Source organism: Coenobita brevimanus, chromosome 97, assembly GCF_032717465.1.
Source record: "Coenobita brevimanus isolate Jiangsu-jjx chromosome 97, ASM3271746v2, whole genome shotgun sequence".
NCBI lineage: Eukaryota > Metazoa > Arthropoda > Malacostraca > Decapoda > Coenobitidae > Coenobita > Coenobita brevimanus.
The window spans coordinates 30,917,283-30,932,765 of NC_137050.1; the positions used below are offsets into that span (position 1 = coordinate 30,917,283).

General features: G+C 46.3%; 1 protein-coding gene across 1 annotated transcript in view; it reads right to left on the reverse strand.

The window, feature by feature from the left end:
- LOC145413641 (MAM and LDL-receptor class A domain-containing protein 1-like) overlaps window positions 1-15,483 on the reverse strand; it is a 114,724-nt gene that overhangs the window by 20,141 nt on the left and 79,100 nt on the right. The window contains exons 7-11 of the mRNA XM_080283300.1: window positions 13,699-13,875; window positions 7,951-8,107; window positions 5,923-6,107; window positions 1,888-1,972; window positions 1,060-1,230 (exon numbers count right to left, since the gene is read on the reverse strand). Of these exons, the coding sequence (XP_080139426.1) occupies window positions 1,060-1,230; window positions 1,888-1,972; window positions 5,923-6,107; window positions 7,951-8,107; window positions 13,699-13,875 (775 nt within the window). The remainder of the gene's footprint in view (window positions 1-1,059; window positions 1,231-1,887; window positions 1,973-5,922; window positions 6,108-7,950; window positions 8,108-13,698; window positions 13,876-15,483) is intronic.

The following is a 15,483-nucleotide window of genomic DNA, read 5'->3' on the forward strand; positions in this document are numbered from 1 at the left end:
AGTTACCTCCCCCTGGTGCTACGCTATGCTTTCCTTTCTCCTACCTACCCATAAAGGGTAGATGGACACCTGAGTCTAGTGACGCCAGCTGCCCGCATCAGGATTCAAAGCTTGGCGCTAACAGGCCGGCAGCTTCACTGTCAGCAACTCTAACCACTCAGCCACCAAGGCTGCTCTTTTTTTTTTACGTCTTTTTTAGCAATTAAGTTCGCAGTATATTACAAAAAGACTGCGATTTAGATTTCCATTGCATCCTCTTCCTGTGACTTATTATTTTTCCTCAGTTTGCAGTATGGGTTGTATGAACAAATACTGCTATACTGCTACACATCCCTGATATACCGGTACAATAACGACTTACTCATAAGTACCTGTGTGTTCAGTGGTCCATTTATATCTATCATGTACTAGTTTAAGCGGTGGCAGGTGGAGGCCATCGTCTGCTCACTTGATATACAGTAGTGACACCTACTTCTTCCTCAGGTGATTCTACAAGATATGACAAGCATTATGGTTTTCTGTAACCCAGGAAACATTTACAGTGTTGGGTGGTAACCACATAACTATGCAATGGGGTGATATAGAGTCTACTATGGCGTCCCGTTTACTGGGTGTCCATTCAGGAACCAAAAATCCACAAACTTCTCCACGCCTAACTGTGGCAAGGCTCTATTCACCACAAAAGAACATGGTTTCACTGCACGAGATGTGACAGCTTGCATGTGGTTGATGAGTCTGCTCGGCAAGACAGACTTGGGTTACTGTACCACTAATGGTAAGTGTATGTGATACCGTGTGTATTAAAACTGTCCATTTTTTTTCCTGATGAGTCTGTTGTTGCTATGAGTTAAGGCTATCCAGCCAGATATGGCCCCTGTGGGTTAACATCTGAGGGCGGTTGGAGTTAATTGCTCACACACAGTGCCACTCATGACTGAGAGACTACAGTAGTCACTCACCATAAATGTCGGAACTAAGTAGCCTAGCCTCGGCCCCTACTTTTCTGGCGAGACAATTAAGAACTAGCTGACAGACTAGAAGCGAATGCGTGAATGTTACCTTGCGGGGTGCCGAGGGTGTGATCGCGGGCTGGGGCGCGGTTGTCAGCGGCCACTGAACGCACCCAATCCATCTCGTCCAGGCGGTCCCGCGGGGCAGGATTGGCCCACTCACACTCGTCCACTTCGAAAGTACAGTCACCGCTCTTGGACGCAGCCACCTGGGGGGCGCCTGGGGAAGATCAAGGAGAAGGAAGAGGGTATAGTTAATAACAAGGGGAGATACAGAATACTCGTATACGGAAAGTTCATCGTCACCATCATTATCATCCTTATTTCTCTTTCCCACCTGTGGAAAGTGACGATTCTTTGTCCAGATATAAGGGCCGATAATTGTTCAAACAAAAGAAAAATACCCACTGAAGGAAGTACATCTTGGTTCCAAGCATAGCCGTTACTGTTTTACGTACCTTCCATATGTGGAAATTATTCTTCAATGTTATAACTCTTTCTTTTAAAAATAAAGTGCTGTATCATCAACTGCAAACACGTGTAAAAATAATAAAAACATATAATTTAAACACTTTACCAACCTCATACCTCCTTTTGTAAGACCCCAAGAAGAAAGCCTATACAAACTGGTACTAATACTGAGATTCACGAACAGATTTAGGATCATCTTCCTCTCATAACTCAGATTTGTTTCTGCAAGAATGACAAGGAGGGCAGAATCTTTCCACATCTCTTATTCTTTCTGGAGAAAGAGAGGATAGTTAGCATGATTCCGTTTACCTTGTTCTTCCTGTAAATCAAAATCTAAGTTACGAGAGAGAACAGACTGAAGAGTTGTTCGTGAATCCAGGCCTGGTCACCATTCTAGCGGACTTACTGGGACAGGCGCCCTGGACGATGGAGATGTCGTCAATAGCAATGTCGCCCAGGTTATTGGCGCCCACCTCTCCCTGGAACACTATCTGCAACACACACATTAAAATTCAGTAAAGGAAGGTGTCGTGTTGGAGTGGGACGCCTTCACGCGATAGCATTGATATAACCGGTCAGCCCCGCTTTCTGGTTATGTAAACGTCCCTCAGCTCCATCTCTGTCGCCCAAGGGGAGGCTAGTGGACTGCAAAGAAGGGCAGCTTAAGCCTACAATCCACCGGGTACACATTCAGAAAAGCCTGGGGTCACAACAACAACAACAACAACAGGAGAAGGTGTGATCAATCCCCTACCTCACTGGTTCCCAAACGGGGGGTCGTGGCCTCTTGGGAAGCTATGAAGCATTTCTCAGAGAGTCATGGTGTAATTTTCAGCATCCTGAATCATTAGTAACAGAATTTTATACTTTTTCCTGGGGCAACACTTGCATGGAATTCTTTTTTGTTCAACATTTCATACAGAGCGTCCTTGGAGGCAATGCAAGACGAATTCCAGGAACTTCGAAGCATTAACCAAAGACAAATTTGGGAGAGGAACCTGACGAAGGTCTGGGTGAGAATGTGAAGCTACCCAATTATCACCAAATTGCTTCACTGTATGTTTTACTCAGACTCGCCTATTTTTGCAAAATTGAGTTTTCCAACCTGCTGGGCAACAGTTAAGAACAACGTGATCACTTTCACGTCGAAAATTACCTCTGTTGCCCCATTACCGTATAATTCAACCAGGGATACTCTATTTAGTAAGAAAATGCAATTTCGGCCATACCACTGAGTTGTTCAATCATTTTTTAGTGTTCTTTCATGTGCATGCACAGCATTTTTATTTTCAGCTGCCCTAGTTGCTTCAATCACATATCTAACCTGCTCATTTAAGTGACGTTTCTTTTTTCTTTCTTCAAAGTAAGATGTAGACGAGGATCACATATATTACAGTACTTTTGTCCAGGAGACCTTAGAAAGGAAAAGTTTGGGAACCTCTCCCCTAATTCATGACGGTCAGTTTCAGAACAAGAAGGACAGGAAATGGTTGTACTACAATCCACTCTGCATAATGCAGTCACCATCGGGAAACAAAGAGAGAGATCGAACATTCTATATTTTTCATGGTGTCAGAACCTTAGGGTTTGTCTTCCCCCTTCATGAAGTCAGTTTTAACAACCTCACCACAATGGCGTATTTATATGTTTTATTTTTGCTGTGTATAAAGTAGACGATTTCATTCAGCTCAGAGGACATCTTTTGAACTGGGGAGTTAGATGTAGCCTTCAGTAATTCCTTCACTATTGTTTTTATTTTATTTTATTTTTTTTACTGAGTTGAGTAAAGTGCGCCCCATAAGCACATCTCATTCGCCTGTCTCTGCCCTAATCACTCCCTGTACTCTCATTTCATTTCTCTGCACACAGGATAAGATTTGAACGCTCAAACACAAAAGTTCTTGAAGTTCGATTAAATTAACTTACAACATCAACTGAATGAGGACGATGCAGGACGAACACATCAAGGCGTGTTAGTGCCTACAATTGACACGGCTGTGAGATTTTCGTACAGTATGAGACGTGGAAAGTTAAGAGTGAGAGGGGTGGAAATGACTGTGGGTTGCATAAACTGAACAGGAATGAGGACACAAATTCTTGAAAGATTAGGATTTAGGAAGCCTAGTGATCAAACTGTAGAACAGAGAATATTTCAGCGATAAGGTCATATACAGAGACCGGATATACCTGTTACGGAAACAGTTTTGGCCACGATCAGATGATTAAGATCCTATATTACACTTGTCACTGAACGTATTACTAACCCAATTCATTTATAGTTAGTGTAAAAATACGTGTTATTATTTTTGTTGCAGCATATCACTGGTATTTGTACCTTTATCATGTACTGCGTGATTTCTGTAAGGTAATCATATTGGTCACTTACATCTAAGTGAATAAATGAAGCATATTAATAACCATACAGAGAAACCGAAATATCAATGAATGGTGGACAATAACATGCAGGTATCGCGTTCAATTAGCATACGGGTAAAAAGGATGATATGGAGGCGAGACGGAAATTATTATGCCAGCGGCAGTTCTTACGATGAGTCATAATTATTCCCGCGTTATTCTTACGAAGACTGAGAAATGACGATGATAAAAAAATGCCCTAACCTTGACACAAACAAAACTAATCTAACCTAGTAACTAATCCAAACCCATTAACAGAGACAGGAACGTATATTTATACTCACTGTCAAACTGGTAAATTCAATTCTCTGCCGCCGGTGCTGCTACCTAACGATGAGATTAACAGAACCCACTTCTTGCTTACCCTTAATAAGGTTAGGTTAGGTTAGTTTGAATCAGGTTAGGTTAATCTGAGTTGGGTTAGGCTTTGGTTAGCTTAATTAGGTTTTGTTAGGGTTAGAACATGGTGTTGCAACTTTTCCTTACTATTAAGTTCGTCACATTTGAATCACCAGAAGAATAGCCTGGAAATAATTATTACGACTCGACGTAAGAACAGCCACTGCGAATCATTATATTCCTCATCAATCTAAATATGAAAGAAGAGATCAGCCGCTCGAGAAGCAACTGTTGGTAAAGTCCGCCTCATACCAGTCTTCACAATGACTCAAGGAGAAATGGGATGCGTAAGAGCTGAAGATCTCAAGTGGCGTTTATGATATTACAGACAGCACTTTCCGAGCAGATATTAGAGAACGTCTATCACAGTACAAGTATCTATATGTTCTTCTTACAGTGCATGAATAGTCTGGTGTGACCATCCCGGTAATACAGTAAGAGCAATTTTACGCTTTGCTCTCAAAGTAATAATGAAAACTACATATTAAGAAAGTGTGCAGGTATTTTATATCGTAATCCTACGGTATACTAATGAATCATCCACCCGTGTTTGTTGTATTAGTGTTTAAGTAGTCAGTGCAGCTGGTGAGGCGGACTTCCCCTGGACTGTGAACTACACAAGGTCCTTGGAACTACAGAGCGACATGCTCAGCCACGAGGCCACTGCATCTCCCAGCTGGCAGGTGGAAGCGACAGAAGGAGGACTGACATTATCAAGGTAAACAACTCGTATTCCTGGTGGTATAAGAATTTTCATACCTCTTCCTTGGCAGTTTATTATGCTTAATGTAACTTAAAACTCGCTTCTATGCGTTATATATGTACTTTGCCTTGATATAATTAGCCTCAGTAACATACAAGAGGACTAAAGAGTGTAATATGCAAAAAAAAAAAAAAAAAAAAAAAAATCGCTGAGGAAGAGATGGTACGAAGCCTCATATGTCATCTAGAATACGGCGCACAGAGTGTAGGTTTACCAGTAGTGGTTGAAATCTGATATACAAGACTACTAATGCTATGGAGTATACGGTGTCAACTGATGAGCTTTGAATGTGTGGTTTGAATAGGTGGTGTAAAAATAACTGTCACTATTATGTGTGATTATCATGCAGACTTTGCTGACGATATGAAGAGTGTGAATGTTATAGCTTTCCACTGTAGCGATAGCGAGGATATAAGTCAGATGCATCAGAATTTAATGATGTTACAAACTCGGTGATCATCCCATAGAAGAATGAAAACAGTTCATATGCACAAGTACTAGAAATCAGGCCTACTATATTTTCGACTCTACACAAGACAGTTAACCCCTTCAGCCTGGTGATCTTTAAATTCACTCTTGCTGCTACCAGACGATTTTATTAAGCTCAGGGGAGACGTACTGAATTATTCAACTCACGCTAAGTAACCTCTCCCATTGGAAAAAGTTTGTCATAAGTTGAATAAAATCGTCTGAAAGTAACAAGAACAAAATATAAAATCCGTCATCGGAGTGGAGTGGTTAACAAGAGTGACTAACAGAGTGTAAGTGTTCCTGTAGATGCAGCGGCGGCACTGACATTGGACTTCAACTCCTGGGCGACATGTTTACCTTGAAGAAGGGCAGCTCAACAGAGTTTGGCGGTACCTTGAAGGGTGTGGGGGAGGCAATGGGGACCTGGCCCTGGTACCACGCATTGCCCGCCTCCCCTGAGATGGTCCAAATGACGCGGTCCTCGGCGTTCTGCACGTCGAAGATGATGACGCTCAGGGTGCCGATCCCATTGCCGTACATGTGTGTCCAGAATCGCATACAAAGGGGACTGTCCGGGTCTGGTGGAACAGGCAGGGAAAGAAAGGTAAGAGACAGAGATAGATATGCAAGACAGATAGAGGTAGGTTAGTGGGGTGGGGGGGGGAGGGCGAGACAAGAATAATGCACTTGAGGAGGAACTTATAGTAGAGGTTAATGATACCTGGGGGTGGTGAGACCAAACAAATGAGAAAGATGAATCGTGTTAAAACAGGTACTTAGCATTATAATTATACAGGATTCATCATGAATCTAAATGCATGAACGATGACACCATTCAGTAAGTTCAGACATAGACAACACAAGTATATCATCATCATCATCATCATCATCATCCGGACCTCCCGTCCCACCCTAGGGCAGGGTGAGGAGTGGCGACGTCCAGACAGCCCAAGTTTGCCCAGTGCAATGGGCCACGCTTCCATTCACTCATCATTCAAGCCCCAGGAATTTATTGAAAATTATACTTAAGTATTAAGATATCTAGACTACCTATCCTGCTCTCGGCTTCTCTTGTACTATCATCCACATATAAAATCATTTCAGAACATATTGACAATATCAGTTCTAAAGAAAATGTCACATTTATTTCTTATTCTCCCTGTAATGAACTTTCAACTTGATGTGCTTATTTCTATTTATGCCGAGGCATGAATGAGTTCTGTGAGGCAAATTTACACCAGCAGCTATGTATTTGAAACTGAGCGAGCAAAAGCGTAAGTAAGGTACTAAATTTCTAAGGTCGCTTGTGGAACACATGAAACTGTTAGATATGATCAGCCAGCATCCCAGCTCACAACTTTTAGTCATCAAAGAAACAGAAAAGTCAAACATTATATCATCATGAAATTACCTTAAAAAATCTGGGAGCTTGTTCACACCTTCGTGCTCTCAGTCTCAATAATACGGCCATAAGTGCACGGTAGTAGAACGGTTAGTAATCAATAAGATTTGAAGATAGTTTACGATGCTGATCTACCTCAATTTCCACAAGTACGAGACATTTCAGTAATGCATGTTAGTCAAATAATCAAGTAGGACCTAAATATATCCATCCATCCATCCATCCATCCATCATCCAATCCTACGTTGTCCCATGAGGAGCGTAGCAGGCTTGGGCTAGGCAACTTGGTCCTGAGATTTAAGATGAGAGTGACCAGCCTCACTCATCCCTGAATGGCATTACGTGAGTAATAAACCCCAACCATCCCTTGGATATAAACCATCACTGGCTCAATCCGATTGGAGCGCCTTAATTACCCACTAAACCACCAGGCGCCAAAATTTGGTTATATGGTTACCACCCAGAGTAGTAAATGCTTTCCTGGTGTACAGGAAGCCATGTGGCTTGTCACTCAATGTAGAGTCACCTACAGGCAGAAGGAAGAGGAAAGAGGAAAGAATGAAGGAAAGAAAGACAGAAGAGGGAGTATAAAGTCATCCGTAGACAGAAGGACGAGGAAAGAATGAAGGAAAGAAAGACAGAAGAGGATGGAAGGAAAGAAGGATGGAGGAGAGGACATATATACTGTATACTCCTACATCTATTCATACTGTATTTTAAAACTTTATTGCCTATACACTTTACTAATCATCTTCCTCTCTTTCTCCCTCCCTCCTCCATATACCCACCTCTCCTTTCTGTCCAACCTTCATCAACCCCATCTTCCTATCCCTCTCTAAATACCCCTCCCTCCTTTCTTTCCTCCCTCGAACAATTGCTTCCTCCATCCATCAGTCCCTCTCTTCTCTCCTGTCCCCCCTCCATCTGCCCTTCTCTCCCTTCCACTGTCCTCTCCTCCCGTTCCATTAACCCCTTCCTCCCTCCATCTCTCCTCTCTTGCCTTCCTGCCGGTAACTCACTGGTGCCCTGGAACTCAAGGCTCATGAGTCTGGCCCTGTCGCCTGGCCGTCTGGGGTAGCCCGAGTTGATGTACGCGTAGCCACCCATCAGCCCATCGTTGGCGAAGGACGATCGGTCGCGGGGTGGACCAGTGGACGGGTTCAGGCTGCCGCGGCTCTGGGGGCGTGGAGACGGGTTAGTGGAGGGTTAGTGGGAAATTAATGGTGGGGATGGTTAGCATGAGGGATCAGTGGTGGTGGTGGTGAGTATAGGGGGTTAGTGGTATATGAGAGGTTAGTGGTGGTGGTGGTTAGCTGTTGTTCTTGATTCTCAGCCCTATTCCTTATCCGTCTGATCGAGCAGACCCATCGACGGCATGTATGCAAATGTCCCTACATGGTCGTCTAGTCCCATAGGTTCCCTACATCGTTGATATTGTCTATGTGTTTGACTGTGGCATGGGCTGTGCAGTGTTCCATTATGCGTGCTATGCTGCAAGCAGGTCATATGTTAATTGTGAGCACACGCAACCCAGATCTAAGCTGGTAGCTGAAGAAGGCTTGGTGATGTCCTGATCCAAGCCTAACTAGATGAACTCGACCATATCTAAGGATAGCACCAATGGGTAGATGTCAGGTGGGGAAGGGGGTTGTTATATTGTGTTCTGGTCGAGGTATTTTATTGCCCTGTGCATGTAGTAAGTACGAGTATGTAGGTGTTTCTTCATTGTTAGTGTTGGAATGTTTGGAAATGGTATATTGCTGTAGAGGATTTGATAATGTTTGTTAGGTGAAAAGCTTTGATAATGATTGTTCGGTGAATATGTTTATATGCCTAGGTGTGCTGTGTCTCTGTTATGTAATTGCAAGGGTGTTGTGTATTGGCACAGGCTGTTACAAATAACTGTATGCCTCTCATATTAAGGTAGTCTCTGACGGGGAGGACTTTAGTTTCAAAGTGTAGTTATTGAGCTGTGGGCGTGGTTTTGGTGCAACCAGTGGTATTGCGCAGGGCGTTTTCCTGTATGGTTTGCAAAATGTTGTAATGAGTATTAGATAGGATAGGAGCCCATGTCGGGGAGGCATAGGACATCACTGATCTAATGTACCATATAAGGAGAGTATTTCCTTTTGTTGCCTAAGGTCTGCCCTGTAACTCCTCTGAGCGCACTGAATCTGAGGCCGCACCGTCTGTTGATGTCTTATAAATGGTCCTTGAAGGTGAGTCCAGTGACATATATCACTGCAAGGATCTTTGTGAAGGTAGTGTTTGGCACATATACACTGTCATGTGTAATGCTAGGGGAGTACGTGTGTTCATGTTAGCTGCTGGTGATATGTGTGGTGGTGGGTTAGGCTGGAGTGATCGTCAGCCTGTTGCCTTCGACCGAAGTCAGCAGTGTGTTAAGAAATTCCTGATGCAGTGTTCAGGCTGTGTCTGCAATGTGGTGAGTGGTTCTTACGGTGATGGTATGTACAACCGTACATAATGAGGCAATATATGCTGTCGGCTGGGGTGTGGGAATATTACACATGTACAGGTTGAAAAGTGTGGGTGAGAGAGTCCTGTGGAACCTCGTTAGGGATATCTCGTGTTCATGATGAACTGCCCTGGAATGTAACATGTGCTTGTCTATCTGACAAACAGTTGACAAAACAGCGTTTCGTCATGTTCTCTATGTCTGTATTGTAAATCTTGGTGGTAAGTTTGTGTCGCGGGATGGCATCGGAGGTTTGACTTAATGATTACTGTTATGAGAAGTGTTCGCAGTTAGTCTGTGGTAGTAGTGGGGGAGGCAATTAGTGTCAAGGGTTTGTGGTGATGGCTGTTAGTATGAGGAGTTAGTTTTGGTGGTTGTTTGTATGGGGGGTTAGTGGTGGTGGTGGTGGTGGTGGTTAATATAAGGGGTTAGAGGTGGTGGTGGTGGTGGTGGTTAGGGTGAGGGGTTAGTGGTGGTGGTGGTGGTTAGTGTGAGGGGTTAGTGGTGGTGGTGGTGGTTAGTGTGAGGGGTTAGTGGTGGTGGTGGTGGTTAGTATGAGGGTTAGTGGTGGTGGTGGCGGTTAGTGTGAGGGTTAGTGGTGGTGGTGGTGGTTAATGTGAGGGTTAGTGGTGGTGGTGGTGGTGGTTGGTGTGAGGGGTTAGTGGTGGTGGTGGTGGTTAGTGTGAGGGGTTAGTGGTGGTGGTGGTGGTTAGTGTGAGGGGTTAGTGGTGGTGGTGGTTGGTGTGAGGGTTAGTGGTGGTGGTGGTGGTTAATGTGAGGGTTAGTGGTGGTGGTGATGGTGGTTAGTGTGAGGGGTTAGTGATGATGGTGGTGGTTAGTGTTAGGGGTTAGTGGTGGTGGTGGTTAGTGCGAGGGGTTAGTGGTGGTGGTGGTTAGTGCGAGGGGTTAGTGGTTATGGTTAGTGTGAGGGGTTAGTGGTTATGGTTAGTGTGAGGGGTTAGTGGTTATGGTTAGTGTGAGGGGTTAGTGGTTATGGTTAGTGTGAGGGGTTAGTGGTCATGGTTAGTGTGAGGGGTTAGTGGTGGTGGTGGTGGTTAGTGTGAGGGGTTAGTGGTGGTGGTGATGGTTAGTGTGAGGGGTTAGTGGTTATGGTTAGTGTGAGGGGTTAGTGGTGGTGGTGGTGGTGGTGGTGGTTAGTGTGAGGGGTTAGTGGTGGTGGTGGTCAGAGTGAGGGGTTAGTGGTGGTGGTGGTGGTTAGTGTGAGGGGTTAGTGGTGGTGGTGGTGGTGGTTAGTGTGAGGGGTTAGTGGTGGTGGTGGTGGTCAGTGTGAGGGGTTAGTGGTGGTGGTGGTGGTTAGTGTGAGGGGTTAGTGGTGGTGGTCAGTGTGAGGGGTTAGTGGTGGTGGTGGTGGTCAGTGTGAGGGGTTAGTGGTGGTGGTGGTGGTCAGTGTGAGGGGTTAGTGGTGGTGGTGGTGGTTAGTGTGAGGGGTTAGTGGTGGTGGTGGTGGTGGTGGTGGTTAGTGTGAGGGGTTAGTGGTGGTGGTGGTGGTTAGTGTGAGGGGTTAGTGGTGGTGGTGGTGGTGGTTAGTGTGAGGGGTTAGTGGTGGTGGTGGTGGTGGTTAGTGTGAGGGGTTAGTGGTGGTGGTGATGGTAGTTAGTGTGAGGGGTTAGTGGTGGTGGTGGTGGTTAGTGTGAGGGGTTAGTGGTGGTGGTTAGTGTAAGGGGTTAGTGGTGGTGGTGGTTAGTGTGAGGGGTTAGTGGTGGTGGTGGTGGTTAGCGTGAGGTGTTAGTGGTGGTGGTGGTTGGTATGAGGGTTAGTGGTGGTGGTGGTGGTTAGTGTGAGGGGTTAATGGTGGTGGTGGTGGTTAGTGTGAGGGTTAGTGATGGTGGTGGTGGTTAATGTGAGGGGTTAGTGGTGGTGGTTAATGTGAGGGGTTAGTGGTGGTGGTGGTGGTGGTTAGTGTGAGGGTTAGTGATGGTGGTGGTGGTGGTTAGTGTGAGGGGTTAGTGGTGGTGGTGGTTAGTGTGAGGGGTTAGTGGTGGTGGTGGTGGTGGTTAGTGTGAGGGGTTAGTGGTGGTGGTGGTTAATGTGAGGGGTTAGTGGTGGTGGTGGTGGTGGTTAGTGTGAGGGGTTAGTGGTGGTGGTGGTGGTGGTTAGTGTGAGGGGTTAGTGGTGGTGGTGGTGGTTAGTGTGAGGGGTTAGTGGTGGTCGTGGTTAGTGTGAGGGGTTAGTGGTGGTGGTGGTTAGTATGAGGGGTTAGTGGTGGTGGTGGTTAATGTGAGGGTTAGTGGTGGTGGTGGTTAGTGTGAGGGGTTAGTGGTTGTGGTGGTGGTTAGTGTGAGGGGTTAGTGGTGGTGGTGGCGGTTAGCGTGAGGGGTTAGTGGTGGTGGTGGTGGTGGTTAGTGTGAGGGGTTAGTGGTGGTGGTGGTAGTTAGTGTGAGGGTTAGTGGTGGTGGTGGTTAGTGAGGGGTTAGTGGTGGTGGTGGTTAGTATGAGGGGTTAGAGGTGGTGGTGGTGGTTAGTGTGAGGGGTTAGTGGTGGTGGTGGTGGTGGTTAGTGTGAGGGGTTAGTGGTGGTGGTGGTGGTGGTTAGTGTGAGGGGTTAGTGGTGGTGGTGGTGGTTAGTGTGAGGGGTTAGTGGTGGTGGTGGTGGTTAGTGTGAGGGGTTAGTGGTGGTGGTGGTGGTGGTTAGTGTGAGGGGTTAGTGGTGGTGGTGGTGGTGGTGAGGGGGAGGGGTTAGTGGTGGTGGTGGTGGTTAGTGTGAGGGGTTAGTGGTGGTGGTGGTGGTTAGTGTGAGGGGTTAGTGGTGGTGGTGGTGGTTAGTGTGAGGGTTAGTGGTGGTGGTGGTGGTTAGTGTGAGGGGTTAGTGGTGGTGGTGGTGGTGGTGGTGGTTAGTGTGAGGGGTTAGTGGTGGTGGTGGTGGTGGTGGTTAGTGTGAGGGGTTAGTGGTGGTGGTCAGTGTGAGGGGTTAGTGGTGGTGGTGGTGGTTAGTGTGAGGGGTTAGTGGTTGTGGTGGTGGTTAGTGTGAGGGGTTAGTGGTGGTGGTGGCGGTTAGCGTGAGGGGTTAGTGGTGGTGGTGGTGGTGGTTAGTGTGAGGGGTTAGTGGTGGTGGTGGTAGTTAGTGTGAGGGTTAGTGGTGGTGGTGGTTAGTGAGGGGTTAGTGGTGGTGGTGGTTAGTATGAGGGGTTAGAGGTGGTGGTGGTGGTTAGTGTGAGGGGTTAGTGGTGGTGGTGGTGGTGGTTAGTGTGAGGGGTTAGTGGTGGTGGTGGTGGTGGTTAGTGTGAGGGGTTAGTGGTGGTGGTGGTGGTTAGTGTGAGGGGTTAGTGGTGGTGGTGGTGGTTAGTGTGAGGGGTTAGTGGTGGTGGTGGTGGTGGTTAGTGTGAGGGGTTAGTGGTGGTGGTGGTGGTGGTTAGTGTGAGGGGTTAGTGGTGGTGGTGGTGGTTAGTGTGAGGGGTTAGTGGTGGTGGTGGTGGTTAGTGTGAGGGGTTAGTGGTGGTGGTGGTGGTTAGTGTGAGGGTTAGTGGTGGTGGTGGTGGTGGTTAGTGTGAGGGGTTAGTGGTGGTGGTGGTGGTGGTGGTGGTTAGTGTGAGGGGTTAGTGGTGGTGGTGGTGGTGGTGGTTAGTGTGAGGGGTTAGTGGTGGTGGTCAGTGTGAGGGGTTAGTGGTGGTGGTGGTGGTTAGTGTGAGGGGTTAGTGGTGGTGGTGGTGGTTAGTGTGAGGATTTAGTGGTGGTGGTGGTGGTTAGTGTGAGGGGTTAGTGGTGGTGGTGGTGGTTAGTGTGAGGGGTTAGTGGTGGTGGTGGTGGTTAGTGTGAGGGGTTAGTGGTGGTGGTGGTTAGTGTGAGGGGTTAGTGGTGGTGGTGGTTAGTGCGAGGGTTAGTGGTGGTGGTTAATGTGAGGGTTAGTGGTGGTGGTGGTGGTGGTGGTGGTGGTGGTGGTTAGTGTGTGGGTTAGTGGTGGTGGTTGTTAGTGTGAGGGTTAGTGGTGGTGGTGGTGGTGGTTAGTGTGAGAGTTAGTGGTGGTAGTGGTTAGTTCAAGGGGTTAATTGTGGTGGTGGTTACTGGGAGTATTGCTGGATGATTCATAAGAAAGGTTTAGCATCTCGCGGCTCTGGAGGTTAATGGAAGATTAAGCTAAGTAAATTATATGCCATTAATGAATAGAAAGTACACACACACACACACACACACACACACACACACACACACACACACACACACACACACACACACACACACACACACACACACACACACACACACACGTCAAACGCCCTCACACTCATACATATGTTCTGCATCCCCCATCACACACACACACTGCAACCCACCAAGCCCCAGTCGAAGTCGTCGTTGGTGTCCTGCGACCATCCACAGGTGCCGCCCTCAAAGGTGCAGAAGGCGCCGCACTGTTCCGACGGTGTGAAGGCCAACTCATCCACGGCGAAGAACCCACGATAACGCCGGTTCAAGTCGTCACTCGGTACTGGGATGCCCTCAAAGATTATCTACCGAGGAGGAGGCGAAGAAAGGGAGGCTATAGTGAAGGAGACGGCTTAGTTATATGCCTGACACGACCTTTGAAGAGTAAGAAGAAAAACGTGGGAGTGGTGTGACTACAACGGACAACAAGAGAAAAAAGGGCTGGCTGCAAGTAAGAACGTAAATGACGAGGAGGGGGAAGCTACAGTGAGGAGAAAATGAAGGGGGAGATTTTTTTTTTTTTTTATGTGTCCGATTCTGAGCATAGGCTTCACAGCCTGCTCCCATGGCCCAGTAGTCCTACATTCCATACACCTCTACATGTCACCACTTCGGCCATAACACCCACCGTCCATATTGCATACATGCTAAGGCTGTCTCATACAGGACTGGTGTATTGGTATTAGCGGGGGTATTTTTATGACACGTCGGCGGGTCTTCTGGTAGATCAAAAAAGTCTGATTTAATGAAATTCAATTCCTTAAACTGTTCCCTGCCCCAGCAGGGATTTGAACCTGGGTCCGGTAGGACTGCAGGCCACCTCTCTACCGATTGAGCCACCGCCTCCCCCGATTACAATGACGACAAACTGAAATGGTGGGTGGATTGGGGGAAAAGACTAAATTTGGAAAAAAGGATCTAAAATGCAACTCTTCCTTCAAGATCGCCCACACAGACACACAGTCATTATCCTTATAATCATTTCGACACTGTCCCACCCTGAGGTTAGGTGAAGCTGGATCCAGAAACAGCTAGAAAGCACTCGACAACACATACCTCCTCCAACGCCGATGAAATTTATGATATACTGCCACAATTCCTCTTTCCTACCTGACGAATATTTTTACGGTCTCACACTGTCATTCAAATCTATGGCCTTAGTCTGCCCTGTTACACAAATTCAAACAGCGCATTCCTCCGCCAACGCCAATAAAATTTATGTTTTCCTGTATCCGGATCCGGATCCACCTCCAAATCTAATCAACTTTTTCTCGACCCACAGCCCAGCTATCTACCAAATGTCATTGAAATCCAATACAAACTTTTTGAAATACACTCATATAAATAAACACGGGTCAATACACATCCTCTTCCATTTTCGTTGGCGGAGTGAAAGATAAGTACAAAAGAAATGTGTCACATAAATCTGCAACAACCTCCGGCCTTTCTCATAAGCATTTTGGCTGATTTCCTCTTTTTAAATGTCTAACTTTTTCATTACTTTTCAAAATAATCCTGCAGATCCCATATTCATTAATCGTTCTCCACAAGAGTTTCACTCATCATCACATTCCATCAGCGTGCTACTCCATTGTTACAGTTCTCTCTCGCTGTTAATTTTTCATAACACTCATTCTTTCGCACCAAACTTCGCCTAATTTGTTCCTCGTCTTATATTCATTCCCTCCTATACTCCTTGTCTCATCTACCTTCGCATTCTCACCTCCTATTATCTCCTCCTCTACTCCTTTCCGCTATAGAAGAATGTAGCCTCCACCTCTCCGCGAACCTTCCATTACGTGAAAAAATAATTCATACAGGGGTAGATATCGGTCTCAGTATGATTTGGTGAGTTCCATCACTTCACAGTCAGGTTGGGTCCGTTGGGTTGGATATGAGTGGGTTATCCCTTT